The 17,170-nt window shown below is 43.6% G+C and overlaps 1 protein-coding gene across 1 annotated transcript in view; it reads left to right on the forward strand.

The window, feature by feature from the left end:
* The window catches only part of Alk (ALK receptor tyrosine kinase), a 698,959-nt gene that overhangs the window by 206,688 nt on the left and 475,101 nt on the right, over positions 1-17,170 (forward strand). The window contains exon 3 of the mRNA XM_034514490.2: positions 14,607-14,771. Within this exon, the coding sequence (XP_034370381.1) occupies positions 14,607-14,771 (165 nt within the window). The remainder of the gene's footprint in view (positions 1-14,606; positions 14,772-17,170) is intronic.

Raw genomic sequence — 17,170 nt, forward strand, 5'->3', positions numbered from 1 at the left:
CATGGTGTTCTGTCACATCACAAAGCTATTTCAAAGATAAACCGTAGACAACAGTCACTCATTCTGAATGGCCTAATGTTAGGGCTGAATGATCGGGTTGATATTCAAAACCTTGGCTATTTGTAGAACAAACATTTTATATCTCTGAACTGAGACCATCCCAAACACACTCAACAACTCACTTCCTAGGAACATGTGGGTAGAACCCTTTGGCAATATAAATAATCTCATATATTTAAGTACTTTTCTCATTTTAGACAGTGCCCTTTATTATGGGGCTCATTGTGTTCCCCCCAAAGATATGTTCAATACTAAGGACTCACTATCTGTGAATGAGACTTTATTTGAGCATAGTATCTTTGCAGTTATGATCAAGTTAAAATGATGACACAAGGAATTCCTTGGACCCAGATCACATACAACTACTGGGCTTATGAGAGTAGATACCACAGACACAAGATATACATTGGGCAAAGACCCTGTGACTAACAATTCAGAGACTAGGGCCATGATTTGTATGCCATGGAGTGTAAGCATATTTTTTCACAGCCTACTTTAATAAGGGTTCAACCTCCTCTCTAGCCCACCACTCACCAGAGGTAATGAAAAAGAAAGGTTATTAGGATATGGGAGAAGTGGACCTGTTTAGAAATAGTTACTTGGGGACAATTCCAATCTTCTTGTTCTCAGTCTGATCCACTAGCAAACTGCAAATAGGAATCAGGAGCTGCAGTCCAATGCACTTGGCAGACATCACACACAAATCAGCCACTGCAGTTCAATCCAGAAGAAACCACGAGGCTCACCAACCAGCATGAGTCCAAGGGAGTGGCAAAAAGCCATAGGAACCTCACTAGACGTTCTTTGGCAAGGTACTTTCTATGACGTCACCACAAGTGAACCTTGGCAACACAGTGTGAGGTGAACCAATGCATGTGTGTATTCAGGGAAGAATAGTGAGTCAGAGAGAAGTGAATGAATGCTCAAGCTCCCCCATCTGTGGGGTCATATTCGTATTCTTTCTAAACATCACATGTTCTTTCACATGTCTGCTACAGTAAAACATCCTTTCACCTGTGTCTGCTTCAGCAAAACATTCTTGCATGTGTCTGCTTTAGCAAAACATCCTTTCACCTGTGTGCCCCAGCAAAACATTATTTGCCATAACCAACTTTCCAAAGAAACCAGGACTTTCCACTTCAATGGAGTACCAAGTATTATGGCAATGATAGTAACTAAAAGAAAGGTAAGGGTCTGAGTCTCCTCTGGAGCTTTAGAAGCAATATGGCCTTGACAAAAGCTTGATTTCAAACATCTTGCCCCAGAACCATGGCGGAATAACATTTTCTTATGTTAAGTAGTCCAGTTTGTTGGGCTTTGTCATGATACCCCTAAAAGTTAAATACAAACCATCATCCATCCATTCCTCCAACTCAAACCCACAACTTTGACTCTCACAAAATGAAATATTCCTTCAGACATTTGAGAATACAGAAGACTTTGTTATGATTTGAATAAAAGTTCTATTGAAACTTTGTCTTCTTTTGGGACCAGAGAGATCTATTTAATTTAATAGCTGCTGTTTTTGGAGAGAAAAATCAGACTTTTTAATTACTTTTCCTGCTGCTACCACTACCGTTCAACCTGTTAATGTATCAGTTTCTTTGATTAAAAGGACTGGGTAAATTAAATCTATCTCTCAAAAAAATATTAACCTAACATAGAATCAAAGATGGATAACAAAGGGTCCTCCAGCACCCCCGTGGGAGTTCCTTTGGAGTTCTAGCAGGAAGTCAGCTTGATGACATTTCTGCAATCACATATTTAATGTGAATGCCCACAGTCAGCCGTTCTGGCCTTCAGGAGCCTGGCATCATACTGAGAGGTAGTCCCCAGACTCCCCCATGGACCACCGTCAAGGCTGGAAGCTTCCTGAGTGACTCCGCTGCCCTGTCCAGGAGAGCTTTTTGTGTTCATCACTCAGTTCTGTTCCACTGAGCTGAGAAATCAAGTCATTTCCCAGCTCATGCATCTGTATTCTTATCTGCAAGATGGCAAGCAAAAGGCTTCTGGATGCATTCACCAAAACCTCTAAGTCCCAGAGGGAACAATAATGCTAGCAGTCATACAAGACCCAAGAACATGGACCATCTGTCACCTCAAGGCCATGACCTGCTGGGAGCCAATGGAATCAATCCACAAAAATTCAATAGAAAGCAGCTGGCTTAGAAGAAGTATGTTTAAAATGCCCCTCTTAGTCATATGCCATTAAAATGAAGATGCATAAAGGCAGTGAATAAATATGAATGAACATTTTATGTTAGAGGCACAGTGAGCAAAGGGGAGGCAGAAAGGGAAAAATGGATGAATAAAAGAGAAAAGAATAATTGACTAAGTGGAATTAATATGAGAAAAGTGGGTCCTAAGAAACCCACTGAAAATCCTTGTTACAGACAGAGAAAATGGTTGGGGAGGGAGAGGAAATCACTACGGCTCACTGATCTCTTATTGTCACATGTTCCTTGTCCTGCTAGTTTCAGCTGTCATCCCTGGGATGTCCCTAAAACTCATCCCAACCTTGATCTTTCTCTCATGGATTATTGCTGCATCTTTATGTAACCTAGATCACCCCCCCCCCACTTAGTGTGTCTCCAGCAATACAGGGAATGATTATAAAGATCCATTTTCAAACACCCACTGTGTGCTGGGTTATGTTCTTAATGTCACTGATGAGATCAAGTGGGATCCTTTCTCTTCCTTCACGGACTGTAGAGGAAGAGGTATTCCCACTTGTTCTAGCATAAGCGCAGCTGCGGAGGCATAGTTACATCACCTTGGGACACAGTGGCAGAAGATCCCGTTCTGTAGAGCGGGGTAGACATTGTTGAGATGAGGACAACTAAGCTCTAGGCCTTGGAATCCAGGAACAATGAAAAAGCCCATGAGGAGGGCATTCTGGGTAAGGAGAACACAGTTGTAAATCATAGGCAAGACCAGGTTCAGCTGATATAGCTGAGTATGCTGGAGAGATGTGGAGTATCAATGCACTGGGAAGGGGCAGCAGGGACAAGACCGGGGAAATAGTTGCTTCTGAGTATGCTAAGGGTTTAAACCTGAGCCTCCCTGTGACAGCACAGATAAAGAGGGTGGTTTGAATAGGATGGCCCCCATAGGCTCATATATTTGAATGCGTAGTCACTGGAGATTTGCATTATTTGAGAGGATTAGAAGGATTAAGAGGCACAGTCTTGTAGAAAGTGTGTCACTGAGGGTGGGCTTTGAAGTTTTAAAAGCCCATGCCAAGCCCAGTGTATCTCTGCCATGGATCAGGATGTAGCTTTCAGCATCTGTTCCAACACCTGCTTGCTTACTGCCCTGTTCCCTGTCATGATGATAATGGACTAAACCTCTGAAACTTTAAGCAAGCCTCTATTAAATACTTTCTTTTAGAAGAGCTGCTTTGGTCATGGTGTCTCTTCACAACAATAGAACAGTGACTAAGACAGATGTGTATCAGAGAGATTCTGGTCACAGCTTGATCATAACGAGGAGACCTATTCTGGGGTACCAAATTGAGTGATTGGGTTGAGAGATGCCATTAACTAAAAAGAGAAGAAGAGAAACATTTTGTAATAAGAGGATGTGACCAAGGCATCAAGAGAGAGGGAGCAGAGGGTGAAGTCCACATTGGACAAGTTACATTTGAAGTAACCTCAGGACATCCAGGAGGAAATGGCCAATGGAAAGTTAGGAAGTCTTTTATCCCCTCTTTTCAAGCTGTAAAAATTACATTCTGCAGCCACGACTGAGGAACAGACTTTTGTTTTGACAGCTTTGGGACACCTGAGCTATAGTATATAGATCATTTCTAACCAACCTAGAAAGGTAAGTGCCCAAAGCATATGCAGAAAAATGACTGATGGACATGAGAGACAGCCCTCTTAAAATGAAATATTTTGTCAGGAGTGACCTCAGATGCAAAAATACACATCAGAAAAGACCTCTCCTGTGTAGGACTTTAGCCAGTCCATTTAGAAATATGACTAGAATAATTTCATCAATGAGAAATTCATAGGAATTGTGAGCCGTCAGGGCCCACGGCTGTCTGGTTGAATAGCTTCATCTTTCAGATGAAGACAGGGAGGCCCAGAGGTGACTCTATTATCCACAGGACAGCGGCAAAGTGGAGACTGAAGCCTAGGCTGCCTCTTGGCAAAGCCTGCACCTTACCTCTCTACAGCATGGCTATGGTGCTTTTGGTGTCTCCATTCTGGCTTCAGCAATTGCTTTACCCATCTCATTATCTGGGCATCGTGTCTGTCAGTCGATAAGAATTGCTTTGCCCCAATACCTGCTACAGTGTGCAACAGTAACCTCCTTATGTAGGTGAGCTTCTAATGTAGTTGCCTCATAGTCACCAAGGGCACATCCAAATCTAGCGGGATTCCAGGGGGGGTCACCACACTGGCAATTAAGCTCGAGAGTCAATGGTCTTTACTCTGCCTCCATATTGCCTACGTCACCACTTTCTGTAGTCATCCCACTGGTCCCCCAGCATCTGTCCAAAGACAAAGTACAGAGCAGTGGGGAAAGGGGAGTCACTTGTATCTCGGCTCCCATTCTTATGAGTTCTCTTTCTTTCACTCTTGGTCTTAATGTCTTTCTGTCCCTCTTCCCCTTAGATGAAGAGATACTGGTGGCCCAAGTCATTTGGGAGAGGGAGAATCAGATGAGATTCTTTGTAGATCCCAATCCCAAGAAGTCGTCCCTAGACACATACATACATGAGGAAAGTTAAGTGGACTCAATAGATTATATATGCATGTTTGCACACATATACTTGTAACAATAATAAATAAGAGATTATTAATTTGGGAGAGTGAGTGGAGCTCAAGAAAGAGGGAGTAAGGGGGTCATGTAGATGCAGTACAATGTGTATGAAGTGCTCAGAAATATTAGACATTTTAAAAAGTGTCACTGTTCACGATTCCTAGGGTCAGTGTTGTTATGGGTTTCGTGAGGAATGATTTGAATGTGCTCAGAGAATGGATGCATCATTAATGCTTTCTGACCCCCATTCTGTGAGAGCAGCAGCCTGGGTTTGGCATCATAGATATATCTGCCAGAAGCTTTGTATTTAAAACTCACAAATACCTAGTTTTGCCTCCCACAGCCTGAAAGTATTTCTATCTTTAATCACGATACTACCGGATGTAATATGGTTTCAAAACTCACAAATATATTGTTAGCCAATGATAGTTCCCCAGCCCAAATCTTGTTCTATCCCTTATTCTCAGCAAACGTCCCAATAATTCCTTTACTATATGTGGAAGTCTTATCAGTCTTCAGGATGCTATGCACATACTGCCCAGCTTCCTTGTGAGCCCGCATGTCTGCACAGAGTCTGCGTACTTTAAGAGTTATATTGGCAAGCCCATTTCATCAGCTGGGCTCCGGGTATGTGACATGTAGAGTACATGCTAGGGAAGCCTGGTATTCAGCTGGCAAACCTCAGGTTTGCTCACAACACTCAGCAGACACTGCCTCCCAGAGACACAGTAGAAAGAGGGAGAAACGTGTTGCATCATCTCAGGTCTCCCATGTCTACCTATGAGCTTCCTCCTGTTCCCATGGATGCTGCATGGCTCAGAGGTGTTCTCCAGGGTTCTCATCTTAAGCATCTAAGTTACAAAGATCCATATTGGCTGGTGGTTCAGGCTGCTAAGGTTTCACCATGTCCTCTGTACCCGTGTTTATTCTGTCTGAGACACACCATTCCACCTACATCCTTATTCACAGAGAGCAAGCATGAGAGCACCAGGAACTATTCCTAGAGATCCAATATGGGCTCAAGCCTCAGCCTTCTAACTTTCCGAGACTGTGATCCATGCTACCTTGGCCAAGTCACTTGACTGTCTTATGCCTCAGTTTCCCTTTATAAAATGAGAAGACTAAACTTGTTAATTTTAGAATACCTGTAATTTTTAATTACAATATTCTTTTCTGAGATGAAGGACAGAATCTCATTTTGCTACCTATGGATTATGTACATTGAAACACTCTGATGGCCACAGATGAGAGAAATAAGAATTAAGCTTTCTGTGCCTGTCCACCACCACTCTGTGCACTCTCACACTGGCCCCTTCCAAGGCTGTATTTATATAATTGATTGATTCAAGGAGACTTGACCCTTCTTCTCTGCACTTGATTGTGAGCAGAACAGATGTCTTGAATTGGGTGACTGGTTCTCAGATGCATTCCAGGGCCTGGGGTGATGGGAAGGAAGTGGGTGATTTCAAATTCCCGGGTCCCACGATAAATGAATAGTGGGTGTGAGTGAGGGGTGGAGAGGGGCCAGGTTGGGTATTTAGTGTTATGAAGTGAGTCACCAGATGTTGATGACAGCTGGTGGATTAATACCAAAGGTGACTGGTGGGCCAAGTGTCCCTTTAGGAAATTAGTCAGGAAGAGGAAGTAGCAGTCCTTAATCATCTAAGCCTGGGGTGGAAGGAAGAACTCCCAGCTTTGCATTCCCCAGCTGGCGAGAGCCATGTTAGTGGACTTGCTCTGGCCACCATCCCAAAAGGGGCGGGTAGTCTTAGCATGGTAGTTATAGAAGAAGATTGAAATTGTTTATTTCATCACTCCATATCCTGATCAGGAAACAGCTCTATGCAGATTAAATGAAGTGCATGGTGTTGCATGATCTCTGTTAAGGTCTCCAGAGGAAGCGTTGAGTGATGTGCTTCTTCATCACTCTCCCTCTCACGCTCTTGAGGGAAACAAGGTTTGGCACAGCCCTGTTCTCAGCACTGTGCATCCAATGCTACTGTTGACCACTGTCCACCTAAAACTAGCCATGGCGGTAAGCTCTCGGTTTGATTGAGAGACTCGGTCTCAATGAATTGGTGTAAGAGTGATGGAGAATGATTCCCAGTGCTAACCTTGGGCTTCCGTATGCTCGTGTACATACTTGTGTGCGCATCCAGACATGCATCCACTTTATCCACAGCCAAAGTTATGCCCACTATTATGGAAAGGCAAACTTTGTGCACATCGTTACATCAGACATCCTGTACACTTATTGAATATTTGCATCCTCATGAAAGTTCCATGACATCATCTCTATTTAATCACCATGTTGTAGAGTCAAGAACAATGATAGTTGACAGTTTTCTCTGAAATACATAGCTGGCAAGTAGCAAAGATAAGCTTTAAATTTACATAGCCTGACATCAGGCAGACTATGTGCCTTGAAGGACTCTTGCATTACTTCCCTAAACACCTTGGAGCCTCATACCCACAGGTGTTGATATAAAACAGGGAGAGAGGGAGGGGTCCCACTGTAGCCAACATCTTGAATCCTGCAAGTCAAGTCAGCTCAGTTCATCCCCAAGGAGGACAAACTGATATGTCTGCATTACAGAAGTCAAGGTAGTAAGATCATCTATCATGAAGCTAAGAAAGGATGTCCTGAAGTGAGCTGAGAGCTTAGTGGTTGAGCATTTGGCACACAACTGTGAGGACCTGAGTTAGGATCCTAGAACTCACATAAATGACTGATGGCTGTGACAACCCACCTATATTTCCAGCCACAGGAGGCAGACAGCAAGCTGAGATTAGCCATAACTGTGAGCGATGGTTTTAAGAGACCCTGCCCCATTGAATAAGGTATAAAATAAATTGAGGATTATTTCAAACATCAGTCTTGGCTATTCATGTGCACACATAGTGATATTCACACACACACACACACACACACACACACACACACACACACACACGTGAAAAAGCATATCTTTGTTCATTACCATATATGTGCCCCTAGAGTTCACAGGAGATACAGTGTTTTAATCATCATCATTCATGGTAATGTGCTTCCCTATGTATAGATAAGGAAGCCAAGCCTCAAGAGGTTAAATGGATTGCCTAAAAGCACAAGACCAGTTGTTACAGTACTGGAAGACTTTCCAAGAACTCTCTGGTGCTCTTTCTCCTTCATCCCAGCCCAGTGCATTCTCTCAGCCCGTTCTCACTTTAGCTTCTGGCCTATGAATAGACCTTCTCACCAGCAGGGAGCTTCCAGCAACCATCAAAGAGCAGTTTATTGGCAGAAGAGCACATCTAGTTTGAGAGAACCCTAAAAGCCTTCCTGGAGATGAATTGAGTCATTTTATCATTGGGAGATATTTGAAACCTAGCCATGTGTGGTTTTGCCAGCTTATTCCAGAAACAACAACAACAAACACCAATAGAGTTTTGAGAATTTTCCTAATTGTGTAAGTTACTGCTTTGTTTGTTTGTTACTCAAAGCTTTAAGTAAGTATAATAAAAACAACAGGGTTTTGGTGCCATTTCTGCAACTGTACATTCCACCCACTGTACATCCTTTGGCAAGCCCCACAATGCTTCTGGCTTCAGTTTATGCATCTCAGATGGAGTACAAAGTCCTCAGTGACTCTTAGGGTCTACAGTTGAAAGGTTCTGACAGATCTCTTGAGGAAATGAGACCTTGGCTTGTGCCCCAAAATTGGTAGCTGCTGGGGGAGTTTCCTTGTGCTGGGCACAGTCCTAAAAGCCTGACAGTTTTGAGAATGCTAGTTTCTCGTGGTCTGCTTAGTGAACTGTTGCATGGGATACAGATATTCCTAAAGGCCAATGACAAGAGTATCACCATATATGCCTGACACCTCATGTGGTTTCATATGGAAGACACAGAAGCAGACTTATCAGAAACACATTGGGATGTCTATGCCATGGGGTAAATGAGTCCAGATAGATGTCCCAACAAATGGAGCCAGGAGAAGTAAAAACTGGTGGTCAGTCGCTCAGACATTCAACTAGTTCCAGCTTAGTGCTCCCTAGGGATGTGCCATTCAAAAGGCCTTTACCAAGCAGAGGAAATGCCTTTTGTATCATGTGAAGGACTCTGACCAGTGCTATACATGGCTCTGAATAGGTCTTTCCCTTGCATAGGTCTACAGTTTTGTCTAATGAAGAGAAAGGCTTTGACCTCAAATGTCATTTACTCAAATGTTCTAACAGTCTGTATCTCTGGATTGTTACTAAAAGCAAAACCACCTGTAATATGCTGTACGAGACAATACTAAAAAGGACCCTCTGCTACTACCTCCTTCAGGCCGGAGTCTGGATCCTCACATAAAGACTATTCCTCATGATAAACTGAAATCTATATTAAGATGGGTCTGGTGATGCAAATTAGCAACCTTCTAAAGTCTATTGACAACTTGTCCTAGAGACAAGATCCTTGGGCAACTGCTGGCTTGAGTTCTGAAGCACTCTTGACAGAGAGGAAGGGTCAATGACACGGGACTCTCAAGCTTGACATTGTCTCCTCTTGTTAATTCGGCAATACTTGCTTAACTTTGTGCTACAATTGCTCTTTAAGGCTCCTGATATGTCCAAGGTCACCTAGAAAATGGCTGATTTTGAGATAATGTCTTGAAAACTAAAGGTGATTGGTTGCTAGTTTCCAGCCTCAACTTAGATTAGGTGATTTAGAAAGCCTTTGGGACATCTCTGGGTTAACACTTTGAAGATTTAGGAGACACAAAGGGCCATTTGGGGGTCCTCAGGGCCACCTGGATACAAAGGAAGACTGATGGATTTTCTAAGCCCAACCAAGGGGAAATCCAGTGTCTAAAGACACCAAGTCTCCCAGTTGCCGTTCTGTGTTGTTCTTACAGGTATCACAGGAACCCTGTTCCTTGAGTGGTTTTTCCTGGTTTGTGCCTGGGGTAGGAAGCCCCATTTCCACCTTAGTTGCTGGCTTCTGAGACACAGGCCTCAGAAATAGCTGTTTGCTGTTGTCAGTGTCACACTTTGCTAGACACCAGAATTCCACCCTCAGTTTAGACCAGTGAAGTAGGAGGCCATTGCCCATCCCTCCAGATATCCATTCTACACCATGGCTCAGATCAGTTATTGTACATTTTCCTGCATGACAGCATTTCACACTGAAGCACTGTTTTGAGTTTACTGTTAGTATATTTGGGTTTTGAAATGTGGCCCTATCCTGGTAAGTTTCAGGACACACACACACACACACACACACACACACGGAGAGAGAGAGAGAGAGAGAGAGAGAGAGAGAGAGAGAGAGAGAGAGAGAGAGAGAGAGAGAGAGAGAGAGCTCATTCATGACCAGTTGCACAACTTGCTTAAGGCTCCTTTAATAAGTATCACATACCTGTATCCCCTTCCAGTGCTAGTGACTGATGTCTGTAGGTCCATCAGTTTGGCTATGAGACCAGGAGGAGCTCCAGCTGTGGTCCAGGAGAGTCTGAGGGCCCAGAGATGACAAGTGCTTTGGAGAAAGGATGCTCCTTTCCTTATATTTTCAAATGCAGAAATGCAGGTTGAGAGAACATAGCCCTGCCAAGGTTCTTCAGCTGTGTTGTGTGCAGGTTCTAGAGCCATCATGACTGTGCCCTACCAAAGACTTATTTTATAGAGCTTTGTGCTTCTCTCAGCAGGCGGATCATTTCTAGAAGGTTCCATTATCTTTCTTCATTGAGAGAATTGATAAGAAAATCCAGTATTGGGCAACAGTGATTGATTGTAGCTGCACACTCAGCAGTTTGGAATAGTATCTCCCTCCCTTTCTTTCTTTTACAGTTTTAATTGGCACATGATAATTGGTTGTCATTTTTTAATGGAGAGCTTCTCATAGACTAAATGGATATCTGCAGTAAGATTGAGATCTCTGGATCCTTCTGAAGGTCACAATCACTGTCAAGGGGCCTGACACTGAGGAGTGATAGATCTGTCTCCTGAGGATGGTGCAGACGTCTCTAGAGATGCGAACTGTTGACAGAGTTTGAGTCAAAGAACAGCCATCTCCACAGCATCTTCAGTGTCTGTGCTGTGACCATTGTGACTGCACAGTGTCTGTGCAGTGTCTGTGGTGAGACCTGATGTAAGGAGAGAAAGGTTTGCTTGGGCTCATGGGTTGAGGAGAATACAATACATGATGGAAGCAAAGACTTGGCAGCCATTGGAGCTTGAGGTGACTGGTCACACTGTACTCTGGTCCTGAAGCAGAAAGAAATGAATGCTGCTGCTCTTCTGAATTCCTCCTTTCTGTTCAGTCAAGGACCCCCGTCCATGCTGCCCTCACTAAACGTGTCTACCCTCTCAGTATTCTTCCTGGATCACCCCCATAGACACACCCAAAGGTGTGCCTTGTTAATGTCCCAAGTGCTGCACATTGTGATAAAGTCGATAACTAAAATTAGCCAGCACATTCAAAAGTGACTTAATTTGGTCTTTGCCCATGGATTTTGTTACTAAGGCTATGGAGGTGGAAAAGGAAAACCCTGAATCTACACCATGCTCCAAACCTTGGGTCTACTGGCTCTCTCTAGGAGTGGGAGGGTGTGGTCATCTTGGTAAAAGTGAATGTCCTAAGCTTCAGTTTTCTCAATTAGAGGAGAGAACACCACCTACTTCTCTATGTTGCTATGTAGATTAAAAATAATGACAGGAAAAATGTTCTTAGTATGGTCCCCAGCAGATAACCTGAGGGGCACACACTGGATCATGTTCAGTCTCTTCCCCTGGGTGTGAACCTGTGTTAGCCGGTGAAAGGCTGAGCACTGTGAAGAATTCATTGATCCCTCTAAATACTTTCTGTGAGAGGTTGTAGCTCCTGCCTCATAGGCTCTGACTCAGAAGAGGGCGAAAGAGAGGTCTTTAAGAAGTATCCTATATATAGGATGTTTGAAAAGTCTCAAGTCTCTGAGTTTTCCTAATGTTGTTAGAGAAAATGATATTATTGCCTAAAGATATTAAAGGCAGTTTAGAAGCAAGAAACAAAAACAAAACAAAACTCTGTTTCTTAGTGTTTTATAAGAAATTAAATCAGAATGTAGAAAAATCCAATTCAATTTCACCTCAGAAGGAGCAGCAATATTAACTCCATTCCTATTTAAAGCCAGGAAGGACAGCTGTGGTAGCTAAAGGGGGCCTGCCTCCAAGTAAGAATTTCAAAGCAAGCTCATTGAATGATGGGACATTTGCATAGCCTGTAGACTAGGTAGGGTTTGACCCACACACAGTGGATTAGCACACTCCCCAGAGGTCAGACATCACAGAATCGATGGTGCTCAGACTGTGGTCCGTTTGCCTGATACGTACACAGGCACGTTTGCAGGATAGCATCTTATTTGGCACAGTGCACCTCTGTCTCAAATGGAAATAGGACATCTTTATTTGGAGAAGAGTAGATACAATAGATGACAGTTGTGGAGATTGAAGCTTTGGAAAAAGGCACCGGTAATTGTTACTGTTGGGTAGGCAGCGGCTCTGTCTCCCTCCCATCCTTTCACATTCATGAATGTGGTTGGAAATTTTGGGCCCTCTCTACCAAAGCTGTGAGCAATTGCCATGCTGTTCATTTTGAGGGCCATTTTGGTATTGCCAAGTACCAAACATAGTACCAGTTTTCTTCTGGTATTCTGATACCGAAGCAAAGTGCCTGGCAAGGCAGTGTTGAAGATCATGGGGCTAGGGATGAGGCTCAGTTGATTCAGTGCTTGCCTAAAACCCTAGGTTTGGTCACCAGCACCACATAAACACAGAGCTGTGACATATACCTATAATCCAGACACTCAGGAGCTAGAAACAGGAGGATCAGGGTTCCAGAGCATCCTCAGTTACATAGGCAAGTTGGAAGCCAATGTAGGATACAAGAGAGCCTGTCAAGAGAGATTGGAGAGGGAGAAAGAGAGAGGGAGGTAGAGAGGGACGTGGAAAGAAAGAGAGATTAACATAAAAAGCAATTCCACCACACACACTAGGCACCGCATCATGGCAGCCCTCAAAGTCAGGCTCGGCATCTTCAGTGCTGATAAGATACAAAGGCATCAAGTGGCATGTCAATACAAGCAAGGCACCATCTCCACATTATAAAGGGAATTGTCTGCACCATGAAAGGGCAAGTAGTATTAACCTTAGAACCAGAGGATACAGCTCCTGTAGAGCCACTGGGAAACATAAAACATAAATCTCTATTGCCCAGCAGCAGAAAGATACTTAATAGAAGTGTAATTGAGAGTTTTTCCCCCTCTAAGTTAGATAGTTTGGCCGTGTCTGTGGGAATTACTTCAGTCCCACTCCTGGGAAGGGCCAGCTGCCCATGGATATGATTACAGGACCTTCCATCGGCTGGCTGCTTGTGCCAGAAGCAGCTTCCACTTCTCTGCTACATTCTGAAATCCCCAGTACCAAGCTTATCTTAGAGATGGAAACAGTGGCCCAGAAGCAGCTGTTTAAAAGCACCAATGTTAATTGGGAGCTAGCACCCATTAGCATGGCCAGAGATTGATTGATTAAATTAGCAATAACCCTTCCAAGAGCAAGGACTTTGGAATCTTACAAAAGTTAAATCGAGAAAGAACTTTGGGAAACATCTGGCCAAGATCTGTTTGAGGAGTTGGAGGCCCAGAGAGGGTAAATGACTTCTAGAAGGTCACCAGCAAATCAGTAACAAAGGTGGAGGCCTAGTTTCACTCGGTGCTTACTTCTAGAATCATCTAGTCTGTAAACCCTTTGTTATACTGATAAAGAAAACAAAGTCCACATCTGAGAAGCGACTAGCCCAGCCTGGACCATGGGAACCAACATTCCTTGTCCAATGTTCTGTCCTTCCTACATGCAACTTTCTTTCTTCATAGCCTCATGGGTGGGTAAGGAGGGTAAGAAGCAGGTGGGTGAATGAGGTCTATTTATGGACATTCTCTGTGACTCCATCAGCATGCTCTGAGAGCCTGCCCTGTGCAAAGCACTTCAGCCACATTAGATGCTGGACAGTGAATAAGGAGAGAAAATAGAAGCCGAGAGGCCATGTGTCTTGAATGTGAGACAAGTACACACTGCTTGCACAGAATGAGTGTAATTGAGATATTTGCCCCTCTAAGTTAGATAGTTTGGCTGTGTCAATGGGAATTGCCCCCACACAAGCCTACATGGAACACAATTGTCTCAGGGCAAGGCTTGTTCCTCCTGCCCTTCCATGTGTCTCCATACTCAGTGGCTGACCCTCATGCTTTCTCAAGAGAGAGTAAGCCAGTCCCCTCATGGAGTGTCTCTGTTATGGCAGAAGTACAGGTAAAGAGAACAGGAGGGAAGGCAAGCCTGAGGTAACATGCAGGTTTGCTTCAATCTGGGACTTCTCAGACAGCACAGGGCAGGGCCTGCCTGGGTTTCCTCCTGAATACACACTTCTTAAGGCTTATTGTATCACTCCCAGTAAACAGGGAGGAGGGAATCGAAATCCAGAGAGCTGGTAAATACCAGAGACAGACTCAGATTCAGATAGAACTTGCTCAGAGCAGCTCTGCTCACTCACAGTGAAGCCTTCTCCCTGTTCCCAGGAGCCACAGCAAGCCCAGGCTCCCACTGCCCTATAATACGAGTTATGGGAAGGACATTCTTTCCTTTCAGCAGCCCGGAGCACTGATAGAATTGTATCTTGCCTCTTCTGGGCAGGCAGGGATGGGGGATGAGGTGAAGGCTGGCCTCACGCATGGCAGGGCTCCTGTTTGGGGAACAGCTTGTTTCACTGACCTTTGCTGTCATTGCAGGTCTGGAGTGCAGCTTTGACTTCCCCTGTGAGTTGGAATATTCTCCTCCCCTCCACAACCATGGAAACCAGAGCTGGTCCTGGCGCCGTGTGCCCTCTGAGGAGGCCTCGCGGATGAACTTGTTGGATGGACCAGAAGCAGAGTATTCGAAAGAGATGCCCAGAGGTAAGGGAGCTTGTCCTGGGTAGGCCAGGACAAGGCTCAGAGGCTTACTTCCTTTGAAATGAAGAGGTTTTCCCAGCCTTGCTTGGCCTTGGCTCCTTGGAAATAGGCTTTGAATATCTCTATGCTTCTCCATGGCTCCTTGACCCATGTATAACAGAGCACAAGTCTAGTTTTAAGATGAATCCAGCCCTTCACACTTAGCAAGTAATTGAAGTAGGATTCTAGAACTCTTCAACATAAATTTCCCAAGGTAATAGAACTGAATAACATGTTGATCTGTTTGTCTATCTGGAATGGGATTGCCATGGAAAGCATAAGTCACTCAGTTCAGTTTGAATTTCTGAAGATTTTTTTTTTTTTTTTGGTATGTCTCAAGTGATGCTCAGAACATACACTAAAACCTATTCCAACCTTATGGAAAACTTCAAGAGTGTTCTGCATTTTTATTTGCTGAATCTGCCAATCTTAACCAGGAAGGTGCTGTGCAACTGAGTTAAGTGTGTATCTCATACTCATTCATGAATATTCAGGCCGCACACTTGTTTGGCATGACGCTGTTGGCTGTCCTGAGCTCTCTATGAATATTGCCTGATAAATTTTCAGGACCTGAAGAGTAGACACTGACTCGTGGTACTGATTACATATTTGGAGAATTTCTATAGGGAGGTGTGAAAATATTAAGCCCCTCTCCAGCCCTCTGATCTGTTTCCATCCACGCTAAACCACAAGACTTCCAATTCCTTGGACACAGAAAACTCAGCAGTTTCTTAAATTCACAGTGTGGGTTTCAGGTTTTCAGGAAGAAATAAAAACTGAAATCAGAATGGATTTACTGGACATTCATAGGACTTGTCATCATTCAATGTTGTTGGATTCAAAGTTACTGAGGGAAATGCCAGGACTCCGAGGAGAGGAGACACTGGACCAAGCTCACAGTTTGGAATTTCATGTGTGGGTCTAGATACCTGCCATGATGAATTCCAAGCTGAGCCTCTTTCCACAGTGTCCTGTTTCTGTCTATAGCAAAAGCTATGACCAGAGCCTGTGTTGTACCCAAGTTCTTAAGAATGGCTATCATGGGCTCAAACCTTTACAGCATCTATCAGGGACAGGGCTCATGTAGGGTGAAGGAGGTGACACAATAATTAATGCTTTTGTATGTGTATTATCCTACAACCTTATCACCACAACAACCCTAGTAGGTACTGTCCCTTTCTGCGGTATTCTGAGCTCCCCTTTCTGCCTTTGTGCCCCCTTTGAGATTGCTTGAGGTTGATCTTTGTTTTAAGTTGTTCTTGTCTGGATGTTGATGGCGCATGTGTAGGTAAATCACTCTTTACTGGGCAATGCACAGGAGTCTATAAAGAATTTATAGAAAGTACTGTTAAAGACGCCAAGTCGAGGTATCTGAGCTGAGGCCTAGCAACTTGCACATTTTACATTATGAAATCTGGTATGTACAAAACATAGCTATAATATGTGTGCACAAATTACAGATGACAATGTAATCAACACTCAAGTTCTCCCCACTAAGCCAAAGAATCTAAATGCTGTCTTCCCTCGTGTGTGTGTGTGTGTGTGTGTGTGTGTGTGTGTGTGTATACATATGTACTTAGTTCACAGACATACCTATCCTTGGGAGTAACTCCTGCTACATTGTATGTTATTCATTCATCTTTCTTTATGGTCTTGCCACCTAAGTGTGTGACCCTCACACAAAGCATTTATTAGACCTGCAATCTTTTAATATAAATGGAATCATTCCATCATTCTGTAACCTGTTCATTCTGATACATGTAGCTTTGGACTATTATTTTGGTGCCTGTTGAACTGATTTCAAGAAGGTAGGTTTCCTTTCTCTCTTTGGCCACTGAATATTTGGGCTAATTATTGCTAACACTATTGTAAGCATTTTTGAAGATCTTAGTGCACCTGTCCAAGACTCTTTGTAACATATAACAAAGATGAAGTTGCTAGGGTATATATTTGATGCATCTTCCATTTCATTAGGTAAAGTGAATCTATTTGCCAGAGTGGTTATACCAACTTATACCCTCCCACTTGTGCTGAGCGACAGTTCCACCCCGTGACCTTCACCCTCACGAATTATTAGTATTGTCAGATTTTTGTCATTCTCATCCATCTAGCAGATGAGATAATATTTCACCGCAATTTAAATTTTCATAGGAATCTCCTAAATTTGTATGTGCTTGTGTACATGGGGGGGGGGGAGGCAATGGTTGGCATCGGATGTCTTTCCTCAGTTGTTTCCCAGCTTAGTTTTTTTTTTTTTCTCAAGATTTATGTGTATGTGTATACACATACATATGTGTGTCAGTTCCCATAAAAGCCAGAGAGTACTGGATCTCCTAGAGTTGGAGTTACAGGTGGTTGTGAGT

Source organism: Arvicanthis niloticus, chromosome 11, assembly GCF_011762505.2.
Source record: "Arvicanthis niloticus isolate mArvNil1 chromosome 11, mArvNil1.pat.X, whole genome shotgun sequence".
Taxonomy (NCBI): Eukaryota; Metazoa; Chordata; class Mammalia; order Rodentia; family Muridae; genus Arvicanthis; species Arvicanthis niloticus.